The sequence below is a fragment of the Dermacentor silvarum genome, chromosome 4 (genome assembly GCF_013339745.2).
Source record: "Dermacentor silvarum isolate Dsil-2018 chromosome 4, BIME_Dsil_1.4, whole genome shotgun sequence".
NCBI classification, from domain to species: Eukaryota; Metazoa; Arthropoda; class Arachnida; order Ixodida; family Ixodidae; genus Dermacentor; species Dermacentor silvarum.
The window spans coordinates 90,201,210-90,220,467 of NC_051157.2; the positions used below are offsets into that span (position 1 = coordinate 90,201,210).

The 19,258-nt window shown below is 42.6% G+C and overlaps 1 protein-coding gene across 2 annotated transcripts; it reads right to left on the reverse strand.

The window, feature by feature from the left end:
* Window positions 1-2,870: 2,870 nt before the first annotated feature.
* On the reverse strand, window positions 2,871-18,901 carry LOC119450376 (lipid droplet-associated hydrolase). 2 transcript variants are annotated; one of them, XM_037713810.2, is made up of 5 exons: window positions 18,574-18,899; window positions 17,895-18,035; window positions 13,135-13,289; window positions 11,022-11,303; window positions 2,871-4,926 (listed from the first exon to the last, which is right to left on the reverse strand). In XM_037713810.2, exons 1-5 carry the CDS (start codon window positions 18,704-18,706, stop codon window positions 4,699-4,701), a joined length of 939 nt encoding a protein of 312 aa, XP_037569738.1. In that variant the 5' UTR covers window positions 18,707-18,899; the 3' UTR covers window positions 2,871-4,698. The 2 variants fall into 2 exon arrangements, with proteins under 2 accessions (XP_037569738.1, XP_049521799.1); XM_049665842.1 differs by lacking the exon at window positions 17,895-18,035 and having other exon boundaries at window positions 18,574-18,901.
* Between the last annotated feature and the right edge of the window lie 357 nt (window positions 18,902-19,258).

Genomic DNA, 19,258 nt, shown 5'->3' on the forward strand with positions numbered 1-19,258 from the left:
CATAGATGGCGCAAGTAGCACCGTAAATTCCTGCTATCATCACTATCAAAACGCATAGGTTGCGCAACAAATTTTAAGTATTTGAGACCACTTACGGTGGCTTATGAAATCGAAACTTTTTACTGCCCTTATCTTTATGCTATTGTAGTTTACTTCATCACAAACTTTAAGATCACCACAAAAAGGGTGGCGATGGCAGCACACTTTTACGGTGAATATCGGCACTTTTCGGCGCCAAGTTCAAAAGAACTTCATTTACCACATGTACGACCCCCAGCCAACTGGCCAGCCAAGGCGCTTATTTTTGTAGAAAAGGATGCCTTCGATGCACTGCATACTAACAATACAGTTATCCTATATACTCTGCATTACAGATGCACACCATTCTATCTTTCTGTGCAGCAATATGGCAGCAAAACACCCAGAGCAGTTTTATATCCACTATCAATTATAAGTCACTGTCATCCAAAGCTACCATTCATCCCGAGGTAATTCACAGCGGCTGAAATATTAAATGAACTGAATAACTGGTAGCCTCTTTGTGCATAAAATTCAACCTTATTTAGTGCCCCAAGCTTAGCAGAGAGGTTAGTTAATAACTGCACATATTTTATTGTCAGACAAACGAGCAACAAATGTCCAGTAACAAGAAAGCTAGGAGACAGTTTATCAGATAGTCTCACTCTCTGATATGTCTCAAATTGTCGGCTAAATGGCATAGCTGACAGCAATACAATGTTGTGACGGTGTCACCACTGTCTATAACACAGCAAGTCCCACAAGCGAGCTGACCACCATGAGAGCCCCAGCGAAATTTTCACTAGAAAAACTATTAGCCTAAAAGGTTATTGATAACTAATAATTTTTTATATGTAAAACCAAAAGTTCATTTACTCATTGATGGCCAATAGCCCCATCCAATAGAACATTAGCAGATTTCCCATTGGCCCCAATAGGTTCAACAAATGTTTGATGCCAAATTCGTAAAACTTATACTCATATGTACAAACACACAAAGGTGCGTGTGTGTGTGTGTTTAAGAGAAGGAGAGAGCACATTAGGATTACCAAGTATGCTGATGGTTAAAGTTCTACGGCCAGATATTTAACTTAAACAAAAAAGCTAAATGCTGCTATCCACTGATCATACCAAACTACAGAGAACATTTAGTTGAGGTCTGAAATTATAGTTATTATTAACTATTTTATTAACTGTTTTACAAGCATTATACTCAACCAGTTACTTCCAAATGGGACCCATTGGGACCAACTGACATACATATCAAGCCCCTTCTAAACCAACCAGAATTTAGTTCAAATTTCAATACAAATTCTGACACAAATATGCATGACCTTAGCCTGCTACTACAACGTTCAAGCCAAGAATGCTCTATCTCTAGCAGTCCTAATGCAAGGTGGGCCTCATATACATATATTTTCAACTAGTCTACAAGCAAGCACTATCACACTGCATAAGCACTAATACAAATTACCAATAGACTAATGTGTACCCAATGCTAATTCCTATGGACTGACAAGAAACTAGTAAAGATTCTACTACACTAAAATAAACATCAAATACAATAATTTATTAGAGTAATACAAATGGGTATTGGAATTTTTCCTAAGGAGAGCGAGAAACATTTACCAAGAATCTTGCCAGTGGCACGAGTGCCAGATCATGACTAGATGCTGTGCCCTTTCTCCATGACCAGATCCAAACGCTGGAGTTTTAGTTTTAGTTTTACACACAAATATAAAAAAAATTATTTAGGCACCAAATTATCCAGAATAGGGTCCTAGATGATGTTTGCATTAAAATTCAATGTTCTTGTTTGTGATGACAATTATGATGATTGGACAACATTCTCTCGGCCACCAGATGATACCAACATAAAAGTTATGCCAACCCATGCACTGTGGGAATTGATGTAAGCAAAGCTTTCCGTGCTGTTTGCATTGATTGACGATAATTGGCAATGATGTTTACGGTGAATATTTAAGTTCATTAGTGTTTAGTGCAATACCAGAGTGGTGAGTTGATGTTACAACGTTACTTTCATGCACTTCTGTATGTCTACGAATTACACAACGCACAGCAGGTGTGCTTGCTTGAAAGATTGTTGTGCGCCATTGTTCATAGCCTGCGAGAAGGTTAGCACTGTCATTGCCTCACACGGCACGAAGCATTGAGGCAGAAGTGTCGACCATTAATCAAACTATGGGGCTTTACGTGCCAAGCCCACAATCTCATTATGAGGCATGTGGCAGTGGGGGACTCCATTTTAATTTTGATCACCTGGGATTCTTTAATGTGCACCTAAATCTGAGTACCCGAGCGTTTTTGCATTTCGCCCCTGTCGAAATGCGACTGCTGCGGCCGGGATTGAAACCCTGACCTCGAGCAACACCAGTGACACAAAACTAGTGCGGCGGGTACAAAAGTGTTAATTTGATGGGCATACGCTTTCATAGTGTCGTCTAGACACTGTGATACTTTAATGACGCTTTGAGTCCTCGCGCCCTATTTCAGTTGTCTGCTTAACAAATTTGCACGGGGTTTATTTTTCAATAATGACAGAAACGTACTGTAGTGTACCTTGACTTTAAATTTATACATTTTGTGCGCAACTATGGCTGTTTCTAGTAGCAACGTCTCCTCGCCTCCTCACGTTTCCTTTTGAGCGCAATATTGTAATTAAGGCTAGTATTAACAACAATTATTGGCTATTCAATTGTCAGAACAGTGGTCATGCCACCTATCAAATGCAAAACATCTAGTTAGATGAATACTAAATGCAGGCAAATGCCAGCAGCAATTAATTGCAGGCACCATAAAAGAACAAAAATGAATAGTACACTACACAGGAGTAAACTTACAAAACAATGTATTGTCAACAATTGATCAGACAAAAAGTCAAGTAAATGCCAAGACTAGGCAAGCATCAACAACAACACATGAATCAAATCATTGTTACGCAACATAAAAAGAGCAGTGAGTAACACACAGGATTCGAGCATTAAAAATACTGTGTTTTCAACATTGCAGCAAACAGAAACAAGTGTAAAACCGACTAACAGCAGCACTATTTTTGTCAGACTAGACAACATATAGACGATAGCACGTCAATATCACAATTACTCATTTCTTGGCATTAGTATGTGGATTGCAGGTAGAAGAAACATTACAATATATTTAGGGGTCATGGCAACTGGTAACTAGCAAGTTATCTAAAAAATAATGCAAAATTTCTTATTTGTGTCAAAAGAGTTTGAGCATCACTACAGTCGCCTGCAGTGACTACACTGCACACTGCAGTGAGAATTCATTAACACTTTGCACCATGGAAACATATGTAATTTCAGCGTGTACCAGCAACATTTCCTGTTAATGCTAAAAATGCACACAGAAACAAACTTCTTACTGCTTCTGTGAGTTCAGTAAATAAAGATATGTTTATGCTCAAGTATATGAAGGAACAAGACTTCTCACACTTTTTTACACACAATACATTTTGCTACAGCAGCCCCTCACAGGCACACAAACATATGGAACAAACATTTTAGCAACAGAAATATGACAGGATTGTTTTTTATCTAACTGAAAGCCTAAAAGCGTGCCTTACATTACGTTTCAAACTATGCTATGAATACCATGCAAACTTTTCCTATTTTTTAAAATTAATCCTGCACGATCACCACTGTGCACTGAAGTTATGAGGAAAAGCCAACTCTAGATCAACATCCTGTAACTGGGCTTTCTCATACAACTGGCTTGCATACACCTGAAATGGTGGTATGATAATGGCAGTGGGGCAACATTGACAAGGGTACTCATTCTTTTTCTTTGTTGGGTCACAGCACTCATATGCAATAGTCGAGGTGCATGCAGTGATAGTGCCTAGAATACTGCCTGTTTTACAGGTACTCACATATGTCATTTGCATTTCTCTGTTCGCTTTGGATGTGGTTCCTGCACACAATACATATCTGGTCATGCATTTCATCTCGACAATGATACCTTGAAACCCCAGGAATTCAGCCCTTGCAATTCTAAAGAACGAGTGGTACATTCATACAAATATGGACATTGTCATAAACAGGTTATTTCTTTTTAAATTTCACCAGTCGCTCCCATCATATACCCACTATCTCCCATCTACATTTAAAATTTGTGATGAGTTTGTGAAAATGGTCACACTGCTTATTTGAGCACCGCATTCATTTTAAGATGTGAGGATTGAATGTAGTACAAAGCTGTGAAGAAATGTTTGGTCCAGCGGAAGGATTAAAAGAAGTGGAGACAGAGCCCCGCTGCCTGGCTCACGTAGGAATGTTCCAAGCACTATTAATTGGAACAACACACCTGAATGCAATTTAGAAATGATTCTACCAGCCACATGAAGCAAGCAGATTTAGTGTAAATATGGCAAGAAAGAGAATATTTGTACTGCACGTCAAGAAGAATAAGAAATGATATTGCAAGAGCACAAATACTACATCTGTAGTCTAAACGACCATTTGAGCACCGTGTCTTTCTACGTAGAGAAGAACAAAACACTACTAGTACAAGAGCATGATAATGATAGGCCTTCATAAAACCATGACGTAGAATTATTGCGACAAGAACAAGATATCATCACCACAGGGACACAGTCACCAAGAGAAGCGCGTACACCAATGCTTTTGAGAAATCGTGTCACAAGCTGTTCCTAATCCTGTTCGAGACAAAGGCAGCGATCTCGGCTGTACGGTCGAGCACGAATGCATGCTTGAGGTTGAGACTGCAAAGATTGATGTCGCCATTCGGGAAGGTCTCCTTTATCTCCTGATAGAAGCGCACGGGGCACCAGCCGTCGTTGCGGCCATAGTAGAAAGTCAGTCGCTCCATGTGGGCCCCAATGAACTCATCATCTCTCTCTCCCAGCTGCATACAAGATAACAGTACAACATTAGCACCCAGATTTTAGACTTGTGTAATGGCTGCACCTCCATATTCAAATGTAACAGTAGCTTTTAAAATGAACACAAAAGGGATCCACCAAGGGGCCTGATTTTTGTTAGCTACAACCATGTGAAGCGAACAGATAACGAAGCCAAGGAAAGCATAGGGGAAATTCTTTGTAGTTTTAATTGAAATGTAGAAATGATAAACTAAAGGGAAATGAAAGTGGACAAAAAAAGAACTTGCTGCCGGTAGGAGCCGAACTGACAACGTTCACATTACGCATGTGTAGTACTGCCAATTGTGCTATGGTGGTGGCTGTTCCCATGTCCACTTTCTTTAGTATTTATGTATCTAATGTGTACAAGATGTAACACAGAGTATTAACCAGCGCCACTCCTGGACACTGCAGCAGATGTAAAACATCCTTTTGACTGATGGCGCCATGTAGTACGTGAACTTTTTTTTAGGAGCAGGCAGCTGACTAGTAATCATATGCTACCTGCAGGCAACAAACCTGCCAGAGTCGTGACCCTCGCTATGTAATGAACAAGAAGAAGGGGTTCCTAGGGGCCCGATTTTTCTTAGCTACAACATTCAACCATTGAAGCCAACAAATAATATTGAGCTGTTATAATGTTATCTACAAAAGCTGTGGAAGTTACGTTGGGCGAACTATGCTCGATAAACAAACAGCTAAGTGAGAGTCTTGCTTGCTGTACACCAAAGTACACTGTCTTTCTTCAAGTGCCGTGGCACTTCTTTTCCTTGTGTCCCGCACTGATTGAACAACACAATAGAGTGTTGCAATGGCATGTGTCATGTAAGCACATGTTCCCCACATCACTGTTGTGCTGTCTCACGCATGCTCTTCAACAGCTAGGAGGGCATAGCAACCAGCATACGTAACTTGAAAATGGCAGCTTGTGTCAATATTATAAGAAGCTGTATCTCTAGCTTTCGGTGGTCTGAATTACAGTAGAGCACCGCTGATATTCTTTAGGGGACCACGAAACAAAAACTATTATGTGGGTAAAATTTAGCGTTTGATAGTTCTAACCGATGAGACGAAAAAAAAAACATACTTTAAGTTGTACAGTTGTACAGGGAGCCAACAAAATATTCAAAATCCGCTCAGTAAAGCTTGTTAGATTTGGACGTTAAACACTTTTGGAGCAGTCATAGTCATGAATCACACTAAAGGCACTTGCGATGAATCTTCAATAACAGCATCTTTTCAATTATGTTCAGTCTTTTTTCAGCTTCTATGCTGCCTCATATATTGAAGTGTCTGCACAATGTAGCGAAGGTCACGAGACAGCATCTGCGAACGTGGGTCTGAGCCTTCGTGCACCTCCTACAGTTAAACCTGCTTATAACGAACCTCCATATAACGAATTCCTGGATATAACGAAGTTTTCTATTCCACGCCATTACTCCATAGAAGCACATGTATTTGAGACCTCTACGTAACAAAGTGGCAGCAGTAGACCCCCTCGATATAACGAATTTCCCCTTCCGACAGCATAGAGATTTCGCCCCAAATATTGTCAATTTTGCGCGAGCGGCAACCGGAAGCACCTTGTCCGCCACGACGGAATGCGAAGCGAGCGCACGTGTGCGTGCATGTGCAAGGCGGGCCTGCATCTCTCGACCCGGCGATCTTGCCACCGCGGGCGTGACCTTTCCCCCTCCCTTCATTCAAACCTGATCCTGACGCTTGCTGCAGCTGGCCTAGCCCGCCAAGCCGGCACTCTCTCCCTTTCAAGTTGATGTTGCCGACGCGCTGGTACACGCTGTGACACATCATACTCGGATGAGCGCGGACGCGCGCTGTCAAACGCTGGCGGCGTGTGGAAGTGCCACTGGAGAAGCGAGCGAAGTGACCTTCGTGCTGTTGTCTATCGCTTCAACGAAAACTGAGCGCCGAGAACACACAGCACGCACAAAGCTACGAGCCGCCGACAGACCTACACTGCTAGACTCTGCCCCAACGCAGATCATGTTCAAGATACGGCCGCGCACCGCCGCCGCGCAGTACGCAGTTGATGCCAGAGTACAGTACAACGCCTCCTCGCTATCCCTCCCTCCCCCCTCGCTCGCTCGCTCGCTGGTGCCTCGAGCGCAATAGTTGAGGCGTAAACTCGTAAAGGCTCATGGGAAACGTTGTCTGCTCGGCGCTTCCGGTTCAATTGCTGACGGTTCCGGCGCGCGATCTCCCGTTCGCGGGGCCGGTCGTGCTTGCTCACTCACACTTCCCACAAGGTATCGCCCACGCTGCAAATATCTAGAGCCCGTGACGGTCGCATCGATGACTCACAATTATATCTCAGCATAGGCAGTCATTTTAAATATTTTTTCCTAGCCGAATCGACCGAACACGTGAATTAGGTATGCGTGCTGTCACAGTTCCGGGCTTACTTGAATGACGAGTCGCACTTTATTGTTCTCAAGTGAATTCTGTTTGGATCAACGATGTGAGCGATCTTGTAACATTTCAATCGTGAATATCAGATTTGTGCTAGAGCCTGTCGTATACACTAACGTGTTTGCCTTTCTTAGTCCTTGATAAATCGCGTTGAGCAAGCGCCGCACAGCTAAGAACCTTGACTTTCCCTTAAAAAAAATACCTTCCACACGTTTAGCTTTCCGAACTTTTATACCACTGATAACGTAGATGCTTGGACAAGTTTATATGACATACTAGGAATTTTATATCATTTTACAGCGAACCTTTATAGGTTTTGTGACGTTTATCATGCTTGTGTTGTTTTCTAAATAACTTGCTGTCCACGTTACTGATAAAATTTCATGGAACATGCTTAATAACCACACGTTCACCACGAGGTCGGCATGGTTTAACGATGCTTTAACTTAGTATCTCTTTCTGCAACCTCACCAAAACATTTGTTATACAAGCCTAAAGAAATTTATAACACATTTTAATGCGATCAAAGCTGCAGTATACCTCTTGTGTTTGAGACACTTTGTGATAGTTATAAGGATTATAAACAGGGATAAGGTGCCTCAGAAAGGCTGGCCAATGTTTCGATAGGAGGACCTATCTTCGTCACGTCACGTCGATGTTGGCTGTGGCTGGCTGTAAAGGTCTCTCCCTTTACAGCCAGCCACAGCCGACATCGACGTGACGTCACTCCACTAACCCTTTAAAACTAACCCGCCGAGGATGACGAGGCCGCCTGTGACGAAGATAGGTCCTCCTATCGAAACGTTGGCCAGCCTTTCTGAGGCACCTTATCCCTGTTTATAATCCTTATTCCTCGTGTGCTACTCCATTAGTCAGCCATCTTTTTTGATTTTGGATTTGTGATAGTTATGTAAGATATCGAACGTTAGGTATGCTAGAAGCGTTCGTCGACTGCAGTTCACTTCTGCGCACGTTTGAGTCTGTCTTAATACTATGCTTTCAACGTCTCTTTATAAGTAATATTGCAGCTTTGTGATCGTTACGATAGTGTTTCTCGTCTTGTGCACCTTTAACAAAATGTACGAGAAGAATTACGGTCTATGCCTTTTAAGTCCTCCCACTACACCTTGCTCATCTTGCATCGAGCACTAAATTAAGGTAGCTATACTACATATGCAAGGTATTCGCTTAAATGTTGTTCCAAGACATTCGTACCAAGAAAAAGTTATGAATTGGAACCTCCTGCCCGCCTCTAATGCCTCCACTACTAAACCATGCATGTTTGATCAAATCAGCCTAGTGAAACTTAGATGTAACAAGTAAAAAAAATCAGATCCCTATTCCACTACTGTGCAGATGGAAGCTAGCGAAGCTTTGGTGAGTTCTGTCGTTGGCACGAACAGAATTCACTATACCTACTTCACGTGTTCGGTCGATTTGGCTAGAAAAAATATTTTAAAAACTGCCTATGCTCAGATATTATGGTCAGTCATCGACGCGACTGTCACGGGCTCTAGATATTTACAGCGTGGGCGATACCTTGTGATGAAAGTGCACAGAGAGCAAGCGCGACCGGCCCCGCGAACGGAGAATCGTGTGCCGGAACCGTCAGCGGTTGAACTGGAAGCGCCGAGCAGATGGCGTTTCCCATGAGCCTTTACGAGTTTACGCCTCACCTATGGAAGAAGGCGTGCTTCCTCCCTGCTTTTCTTGCGCGCGCGAGATTAGCCGCGGTCGTCGGCTCCCTTCGCACGTTTTCACTCGTACATACAGCATACGGCGCGCGGCGACTGCGTTATCGCCCTTGGAGTTTATACGGGATATCTATGAGCCAAAACCAATTTTAGAGCCACAACGCGTCATAGACACCATCTTTATGTAGCAAATACGGATCTCAAGGGCCATACTTTTCTGGCGGAAACCGAAAATACGTCATAGTTGTCGCCCCCGGCACTTTGGGCGGCCAATGCCATCGTCCAGTCACTAAGCCAAGCGACATGAAAAGTCAAAATGGCCGCTTGGGCTGTCACGGGGTGGCAGTTCGCAACGTATGATGCGGGAACGGTCCCACAGTTGCGACGCAACAGCGGGGTTACCAATGCATTGGGTTCTATGGGAGCTGTGCCGGGACCGGCCGAAAACGAACAGCCGGGAAAACGCAGCCCCCGGGAATGTAACAGCGGGGTTCTATGTAACACTATACAACGCTACAACGCCATCGTGACGCTCGCTCTTTGTTTCCGATGCCTCGCGCTTGTGCGAAACGACACGCGTCCACGGATCCGGTACCAGGTGTGACATTCCAAGGATGAGTGCTTTGACGAAAACGGAAAATGGGTGCGCGTTACAATTGAGGGCGCATTAGAATCGAGTAAATATGGTAAGCATTTCTTTTTCGAATTTTCGTGCCGAACCTGCATATAACGAAATCCTCTTTATAACGAAGTTTTTCGGGAATTTGTCAATTTCGTTATATCCAGGTTTAACTGTATTTGCTTTCAACTTCATGAACTTTGTTGAGATTGAGATTGGTGACCAGCAATGGTCTGAACATGGCAGTGGTGATCCTTCTGCACCACATGTCAGGCTCTGCGAAGTGACATTTTTCACCAGTGACATACAGCAGTCAATGCAGGCACTGCCAATGGATCTTGCCATGTCAGTGGTGTGCCGGTGGTTTCGGGACGTAACAATGGGGAAGAGAAACGTAAAAACTGGATGCTAGAGCACACAACAACCTTGCGGAAATAAATGGGACTGGTGCTTCAGAGCGTAGGAGCTGAGAGAACGTAACAAACAGGAACATATCAACGAGGTTCTACTGTAGTGTCTTCTGGGAGGCAAGCAACAAACCCAATGTAGCTGTGCCAAGCCCTATTCATAGCTGCAGGTTGGTGCTTTCTGCACTTGCTGCTGTCGTCCATATGCAGTTATAAGAGCAACTTCATCTAAAAGTTTTTTATGCTCTTGTTTTATATGTAACAGCTAATTGCCTAATTTCTTATACAAATACTATGAAAAAAAAATTAAGAGGGCCTTTTAACCCTTTCAAACACTATGTACAAAATTGTGTGCACCAAGACAGTGCATCAACAGCAAAAGCACTGATGAAAGTAATGATATTTACAATGTGTCGCATATATCTTGAAACACTTATGACTGGAATTGTGCTGCAATTTTGGATAACATGTGCAAAATGTCTTAGAACAATGAGTGGGAAGGTAGACGGTTGGGTGTTCTTGCTAGGTGTCAGTATGTTGTTGTATGTAGCGGGTTCACTTATTTCATTGTTTTTCACAATGTCATGCACCAGGCACAATTTTCAAGAGGATGGATAAGTGCTTTTCAAGCTTTTCAATACACAAAATAGTTGATGCTCTCATATTTGATGTTTCTGTAGCGAGTTGTCGCGTGGAGTCCACATTCTGTACTCTTGACAAAACTCAATACAGAATTGAAAATTCTGAATCTTTTTTGCAGGTCTACACTTTCTATGATTCTGAAGATGCAAGAAATGTGATGAAAGTAAGTTTTCAATCAACAGGATAAAGTGGCATCAGAAAGGGTTAAAGGAAAGCCCTACGCGTCACCCAATATAGTGACAGCAGGCCCGTATAGTTTTCACTGTACCAGCAGACCCAATGCTCACCACTTGAAGTTCTTCATGAGCCATGTCAATCACAATTTGAAAAACGGTGGGCTTGAACAGCACATTCGTGGCTTTGGCTGAGCGCTGGCGTATGGCTTGTGGCAAACTCCAGCAATACCAAGAGACCAACAGTGACTTGATTGTCTCTGGAAGCACTGTGAGGAGTAGCACGATGAACAAGCTGAACAGCTTCAGCAGGCGGGCATCCCACGTTAGACTACAAGCATTGGGAGCCTCAGAGAGCCGCTCAATCACAGGGAACAGCAGGAAAGAACGTTTCACCTGGGTGACAAAGAAGACAAGGCAGTCAGCACAGTAAAACCTGCTTTGCAGATTATAAGAGAAAGGGGGGGGGGGGGGGGGTTACGTCGTTCACATTATGGCCTTAACACATGTTATTGGGAATAAATTAAGTTGTTCTGAAGCATGCCAGTATCTTTTACCACAGGCTCGGTTTTTCTCGAAGTCTCTCGCAGAGTTCCATTTCACGGAAACTATGTCATCGCCTGACGTGGCTCAATGCAGGACAGCACACATACATCAACTTGGCATGTACAGGCACGGCCACTGCTAGCAGGAACATGGAGCAAGTGGCATCGCTCTGTGGAGTGCCCCACCACAAGCGCCTCATGAAGTCTTGCAACGTAGCTGCAATCAAAGTAATTAGCAAAAAAGCCTGGCGAGTCGTCTGTTAAGACTTCACGTGGTGCAAGTGGTGGCACTCCGCAGAGTGCTTCCCCAGGCTCCTGTGTTCCCGCTAGCAGTGGCCACACCTATACATATAGTCATCGGTACTACCCCTGCTGCAGATGTACTGGTCGTCAGCTCTGCCCTGTACGAAACTTCACAAGGAAACAACAAATGCTACCTAAGTATCATCACTGCATGAAATATACACCTCCAAGTGCATAATTCCTTTAGTAAACCGAATTAATTTATTTCACTCGTTCTTTCGTGTTAAAGCAAATAGCTCCCCTTGGTTTTTTTGCCCGTTTTTCGTACTCCAATGGGCACATTCATCGCTAAATGCCAATTAGCTCTTGGGGATGCATGTGCTGTCACATAATAGCTTTGTGGCATCTGAATGTTTAGATGCTCTGGTTGGTGGTGGTGCTGTGTCACATTTTTCCTCCGCTTAATTTTGTTTTGCCTTCTGGTCCAAGCTCTCGAAATGTACTCTTCTTCTGCGGCTAATGCATATTTCAATGCCGTACACTTGCAAACCTGTTTGTGAATACCTTTACTGTTCCTATGGCACTCAGCACCTGAAGCTTCTGTGGTAACCTAGTTTGGTTCAGAAATCAAGTAGTCCTATAATTTTTCTGGGGTTTAGAGAGTTTTGACCTTCATATAGCACAATAAAAAAATAATAAGAGCCAAGTCGAAGATGTAATGTCAGTATTTTTTTAGCAAGAGTGGGCAGGTAGGAGCACTCATAACTCGAGAGGGTCACACAGGCCATGTACATTTCCAATTTACACAGGCTGCATTTCCAATACCCCTGTTTTAGCAGCTAATAACATTAACATTTACTATGGCACTGAAAGTAGCAACAGCTTTTAGACCACAAACACGGATGGTTGAAAAAAATATGTATTATGGAAAAAACTAGTTTTGTCATTTTTTTTTCTGAGCACCTGAAAATTTGGCTGATATTTCCAGCCCGCAAAAGTAACAACATAAAATTCAAACAAAATTATGTGCAGAAAAAGGACCAACAGATGAAACTGAAATTTTACAGTGGAACTGGCTATCATTCGAACAAAGGAGATCGATGGCATAGCTATCACGCAATGTCGGCATAGCTTGTGCATGAAAGTTGTGAAATTGCATGCCACCTTTGTGAAGTTTTGATGTCATGTTGACTGCACCGTATCCGCCCAATATTGTATTTCTAGTCGAGAAAATAAAATATGTTGACAGTCTGTTCATATCTTTTCTTTACCTGTATAGCGCACAGAATCACCCTGCTACAAATATTTATAGTGGACATTGTGAAACCTAGTTTACTTCAAATTAATAATAAGAAACATTTTTTTAAACATAGTTGAAAATTTCTAGAAATTCCACATCTCTAATCTAAACATGGAGCTACAAAAGTGGTGCCACTCACATTGAGTTCCTTGAGCTCCTCGAGCACCTGAAGCATCATGTAGGCCCCGATTGAGTGGCTGGCCAGGAAGATGGCACGATTTCCAGTCACTTGACTCCTGAGAAATTCCACTTTGTGTCTCACCTGCCCATAAAGCCCATACAGGTGCCAGTGATCTGCATAAAATGGAAAGAAAAACAATTCAATTTTAGTCACAATGCATCCCGAAGATTGGGCATTACTGCGCCTGGATTCATATTTGGGTGCAGTAATACCTTAGTTGGTGTCTTGATAGAAAAAAGCATGTGCAGCATTACCCGCCGTGGTGGCTTAGTGCCTATAGCATTGCGCTGCTAAGCACAAGGTTGTGCGATCGAATCCCGGCTGCTGCAGTCGCATTTTGATGGGGGTGAAATGCAAAAACACCAGTGTACTGTGGATTGGGTACACATCCCCAGGTGGTAAAAATTAATCTGTAGTCTCCCACTATGGCATGCCTCCATAATCAGATTGTGCTTTTAGCAAATAAAACCCTAGAATGTATTTTTTATTTTTGATGGCTGCTGCCAAATCCCAGGCACCTTTTATACCTACTGCATTGTCACTGATATGTGTACAAGTGATTGTATTTGTTGTACTAGTTTGTTATTGAGATGGCCGCCGCTATAGCTTGTTACAATGTTTTGTAGTGCCACGTGATCATTCCTTTATATGCAAGCCTGCAATACAATGAGAGTTTTCTTTGCACAGTGGAATCTCGGTAAATGGAAATTGCTTAAATGGAATTGACTGTTAAACTAAACAACAGCCTCTATATTGAATCGTTTTATATTTGGATAACGCAAAACAACACACTATTCGGAACAAAAATTTCCGCGACTCTCAGTAAATGGAACAGAAGCAAGCTCTAAAGTATATTTTTTTAAAAGTAAAAGCTAAAATTTAATTTTATTTTGCAAAACCTGTCTTCTATGCAGAAAGACCTTCTTATAAAGCAGTGGCAGACTCAAGCAAGCAAAGATTAAATAGATATTTAAAGGGGCGCTGAAACACTTTTCGAACATTGTAAAAAACATTGCCAATTTGTCGTAGAGGCTGCTGTGAACATGTGAGCCAAGTATTACTGCACTGCATGCAGCAGGAAATTTACAATCTTCCGTCAAAAATACAGAAAAAATGCTTTCTCTCACTTCCGCATGCAGCGTCATCAAAAGCAGCTGGCCCACCAATGCTACTGGCTGATTTCGTGATGGCAAGAGCATTCCCAGTAATACACAATTGCTAATTTTTAGTAAAATATTGGAAAGATATATGTCTGCGATCTCAAAAAGACAGAAAAATAATTTCATCTTTGCACTGCACATAGCTGCATCAGTTGCGCGTGGCCTTCGAGATGGCAGCGGCGTGCTGCATCGCATAGTCTATCGCAGCCACCACGGGGTGCTGCGACACACCCTTTTACCGCCGCGACAATAAATTTTTGGCCAAGCTTTTCTCTCTTGGCTTCACTGCTGAGTAGCTTCTAGCACGCTAGTGGAGCCGAAAAGAAAGAAAAACAAAAAAAAAGCCGGGTAGCGGTGCGAAACTGCCACTTTTAGCTGAAGGATTCGAAAAATTTTTGTGGCATGAGATGACATTCCTTTAATAGTGAGGCCATTCAATTATTAGATTGAAAAGTGTTTCAGAGTCCCTTTAATGCATAGCATGTGCAGTCCAGACAGCTTGGTAGTGCCGTAACTCGCCCCATAGACGGCCAAAATAAGAACCGCTGAAATTTCGGACACCGTACAGAGGGCCTTGTATAATTTGAACTCCACCAGCCCGACCCCGCGCTAATTCAGCCACCGATTGAGTCGAGCAGTAAGAGCGATGCTTTTGCTTTGATACATTGCTGGTGCCTCCTCTAAATCAAAACTTGCGAAGCCTAGCCAATACAGATGTCGCCGGCTGCAATCGAACCGTGGGACAAACTAGCTGTTACATTCACTTCTTTATATTTAGTACGTCTAACAGTGTTAAAAGGGTTTTGACATACCAGCGCTACACCTCTGCTCTTCTCGCTCAATAAACGGAACTCCTTCTAATTGAAACATATTTCTACGGTGAGGTTCCATTTAATAATTCTACTGCACATGAGCGCTTTTTGAATTTAATGCATTCGCCGCTCCTGCCTAAGGTCGCGGCGAAGATTGGATGGCAAAGACTGGCTTTAAAATAAAATAAATATAGTAGGTAGTTATGTCCGCTTCACTGTTGAAAAAGCAACTGAGGCCATGCTGTGTCAGCCACGAGGTGTTAATAAATACTATAGTACAAAATGCTGGAGATTATAAGAGTGAAGTTAAAGAGAGATGCTTTGTTTGGCTCGTGTTTACTTAGTCCAAGACTTGCAAAAAGGAGTTTTCTGGTGATACTTCCTTACCTCAAGCCTTACGTTCTTATGCAGCTATAGTTGTGTAGCAGAAATGTTTGCTCACAACTTGGAAAGAAAATGATTTGAGTGTACACATATTTGAACACTCTAACGTAGACAGATAGGCAAATTATGGCTATGAATTCTTTCCAATTTTGTGAATACGAGGGTCGTCAAACTCAATCCGGGACTTTTTTTTCTTTCCAGGTTTAAATGGACGCCTAGGCTGGAGGTTTTGTATGCAGCAGAAACTGGCACCTGTGTCCTGTTACTGGTAGACGTCACTCATTTTCCCGCGCTTCTGGATAGACTGTTATTCAAGAGGGTGGACAACAATGTGAACGTCTACATGAAACAGCGTCTTGTGATGGAGTTTTTAGTGAATGAGGGCATAAAACCTGCTGAAATTTACAGAAGGACTTCAGGCTCAGTAGGGTGATGAGACACTCAGTGGCAGTAAGACATCTGAATGGTGTAAGTGCTTCAAAGATGGCCCTATCTCTATTACTGACGATCCCGGTCATGGTGCATCACAGCCCACGATAGTCATTCCTGAGAACATTCAGCGCATGGAGCAGCTGGTCCTGAACAATCGACGCATAACCTGTCGTGAAATTGCAAGGGTGTGTAATCTGTCATTAGGTACAGCGAACACAATAATTCATGATCATTTGTTGTTCCGAAAAGCGAGACGCAGAAGAGTTGAAGTCTGTAGAGAACTGAAGCAATGCTATGAAAGGGAAGGCCAGGATTTTCTGAATCGCATCATGACATGTGACGAAACATGGGTTCACCATTTCACCCCAGAATACCCACAAGAGCATCGATGCAGTGGAAGCATATGGAATCACCACCTCCCAAGAAATTTTGAAGTTACGTCTGCTGGTAAAGTGATGGCAAGTGTATTCTGGGATAAACAGGGAATTATTCATGTTGATTTGTTACCCCACGGTGTCACTATCAACAGTGAGTATTACTGCCGTGTTCTGCGTGATGTGCACAAGAGTTTACAGAAGGAACATCTGGGTTTGATCACAAAGGGTGAGGTCTTTTTGCAAGACAATGCACGACCGCATACCACTCCCCCCCCCCCCCCCCAACGCACATTCCAAACAATCCCGGAACTTGGCTGGGAGATATTACCCCCTCCCCCCTTATAGTCCTGACTTAGCACCAAGTGATTTCCATCTGTTTGGGCACCTGAAGGAGTTCCTTGGAGGAAAACATTGCAACACTGATGATGAAATGAAGAATGGTGTCCTGCAATGATTCCGTCATGATAATAAATCTTTCTATGCCGAATCTTTCTATGCATTCCAGGCATTAGTTAAATGCTAGGATAAGTGTATAACTGTAGCTGGAGGTTATGTGGAAAAGTAAATCCGCTTTCCACACTTTGAAATTTGTTCTTCAATTTGTTTTTTAAAAAAAGTCCCGGATTGACTTGCGCGACCCTCGTACATAAGCTTCATTTGGAAGACATATACAAGTTTCACTCAATTCAATTTCAAATATAGTGATAAACAATTCAACCCTATATGGTACCGTGTTCATGTACCATTGGAATCACATATATACAAGTGCCACAGTGACAAGCACAATTGTCAAATGGCAGTATGACTGTACTACCATTTATCTCAAGCCACAGTAGCAAAAGTCTGTATCGGTTTCTAAATTCAAAGTCCCTGTGCATGAAAGCATATACAGGGACTTTATCTAAATCCAGCAACAGCCATTTTCAAATAACCGCAATGCAACATATGATGTGACATGTCACAACATCCTCCTCATCTTCCCTTGAGCTAAAAAAAAGAAAAGAAAAATAATAACAATAATAAGGACAACCCTTTGATTCCACGAAGGATTATGTTAATCTCAGGCAAAGTAGTTACAGGGGGCCTGGACCATGACAGAAGGAAATCTGCATACGAACAAAGGTGGGCTGAGCAAATTTGGAAGAAACTCCCAAGTCCTGAATGGCACCTTGTTGATGATGTTGAAAATAAAAGTGCACATCTATGCAGTGACTATATGTGATGAAAAAAATTCGATGAGACAGAAAGATAGCAGCATGCAATCACATGTGGAACTTGGGTAGATCACTTTCGAGCTGAAATTAAAAAGAAGTTAAGCAGTTTGGGGTAATGTAATGTAGTTAGGTGTAATGCAATTACGCAGCTCATGTGTAATGCCCTGTGTGTGTAATGCTCATGTGCTACATGAGCATTACATTCGCACTCACCGTAATAGCTAAGCAATATGAGAGGAATTACTATGAAATTATATATCTACTTCCTATATCTCACCTCTGCTGCCTTTATTTCGTACAAACTAGTACGAATTACTGTTGTATTCAATACACGATTACCTTTCGGCGTCGGTGCAGGGCGCTTCGTCACAACTTCGGTATGTCCCGCATGTGAAAGTCCGCAGACATGAATACTGCCGTCAAAATGGTCATATACTTCAGTGAGAAAGTCTTCATAGTACTCAATAATTCCTGGGTTCCCTGCGAACAGCAATCACATTGGTGCTACACGGAAAAACATCCATATTAAGGAAGCCGACCATGATAATGTCCCTTTCTAAATATGAATAAATCAGACACGCTTTAACACAATATATATATATAGCCGAATATCTGCATATGTGTGCTTTTATTTTATTCCTTTCTATCGTTTGATATGGCGTTCTCGTACAATTCGTTTGTAACGATCTCGCAAATAAAGGCAAAAAAGAAAGAAAAGAATGTAAGCACATTATTTGTACTTGAATAATTATTAAAGAGCAATGTTTCAATAGTAACGCTGAACTCTCTGTCATTTCGTTTTCCAAGTGATCCCGCCACTGCCAACGGTTGATGTGAAGGTTTCATGTGGCACTTGAAGCACTACATCGCTACGTAAAGCATGCATAATTATATGCCAAATATAATTATAAACATAAAGGTACACGCTGCTCAAATCTACCGCATCATGCCTACAGGAATCCTGCGTACGATTGCAGAAATTAGTAATATGAAACGAACCACTATAGCAGCTACGAACCTGGAATGAATATCAAAAGTGGCTCCTGGCAGTTGGGGCCAAGGTCAGTCTTTCCCACCTGGACAACTTTTGTTGGAACGCTGTTCACCGTCATGTATTCATAGCGCACCTTGGGAACTTGTCTCTGTGCCATCGCACGCGACTTCTGTGACGCTGTGATCAGAAGACGCGCGTTGCCGGCGTCGGACAATCAGTCGCTGATGTTTGAATGAACCATGAATGGAAACTGTCCCACGGGCTCACGATGGGGGACGGCGTGACCAAGGTAACTACAGCAGCTAAAGAGAAGCCCGCGACCGACTTGGCTCGTCTTTGCTTGTTTGGTTTCGCCGGTTTCGCACTTGCATGCAAAGCAAACGGCGGCGCTATATGGTACTGCTGTAGTGGTACTATGTAATATAGAGTCACTGGAAAAAATTACTCCAGTGACTCTAGTGTAGCTTAGAGTTAGTGTAGCTGTGGCATTGGCTGTGGTCGTGCTGTGGTCTATGATAAGAAAATAATCTGCTCGCCAGTTCGCCAGGTTCAACTAACAAAAGCATAGCCTTGAAGATCCGCGCCATAAATTTAGACGACGTCGCTTTATGGTACGTAAAGCCCATAGAAAATGGTTCGTATTAGGGTACCACCTACAAAAAGCTTCATAATCATACATAACTATTGTTTAGCAAATTTTAAAGAGTAC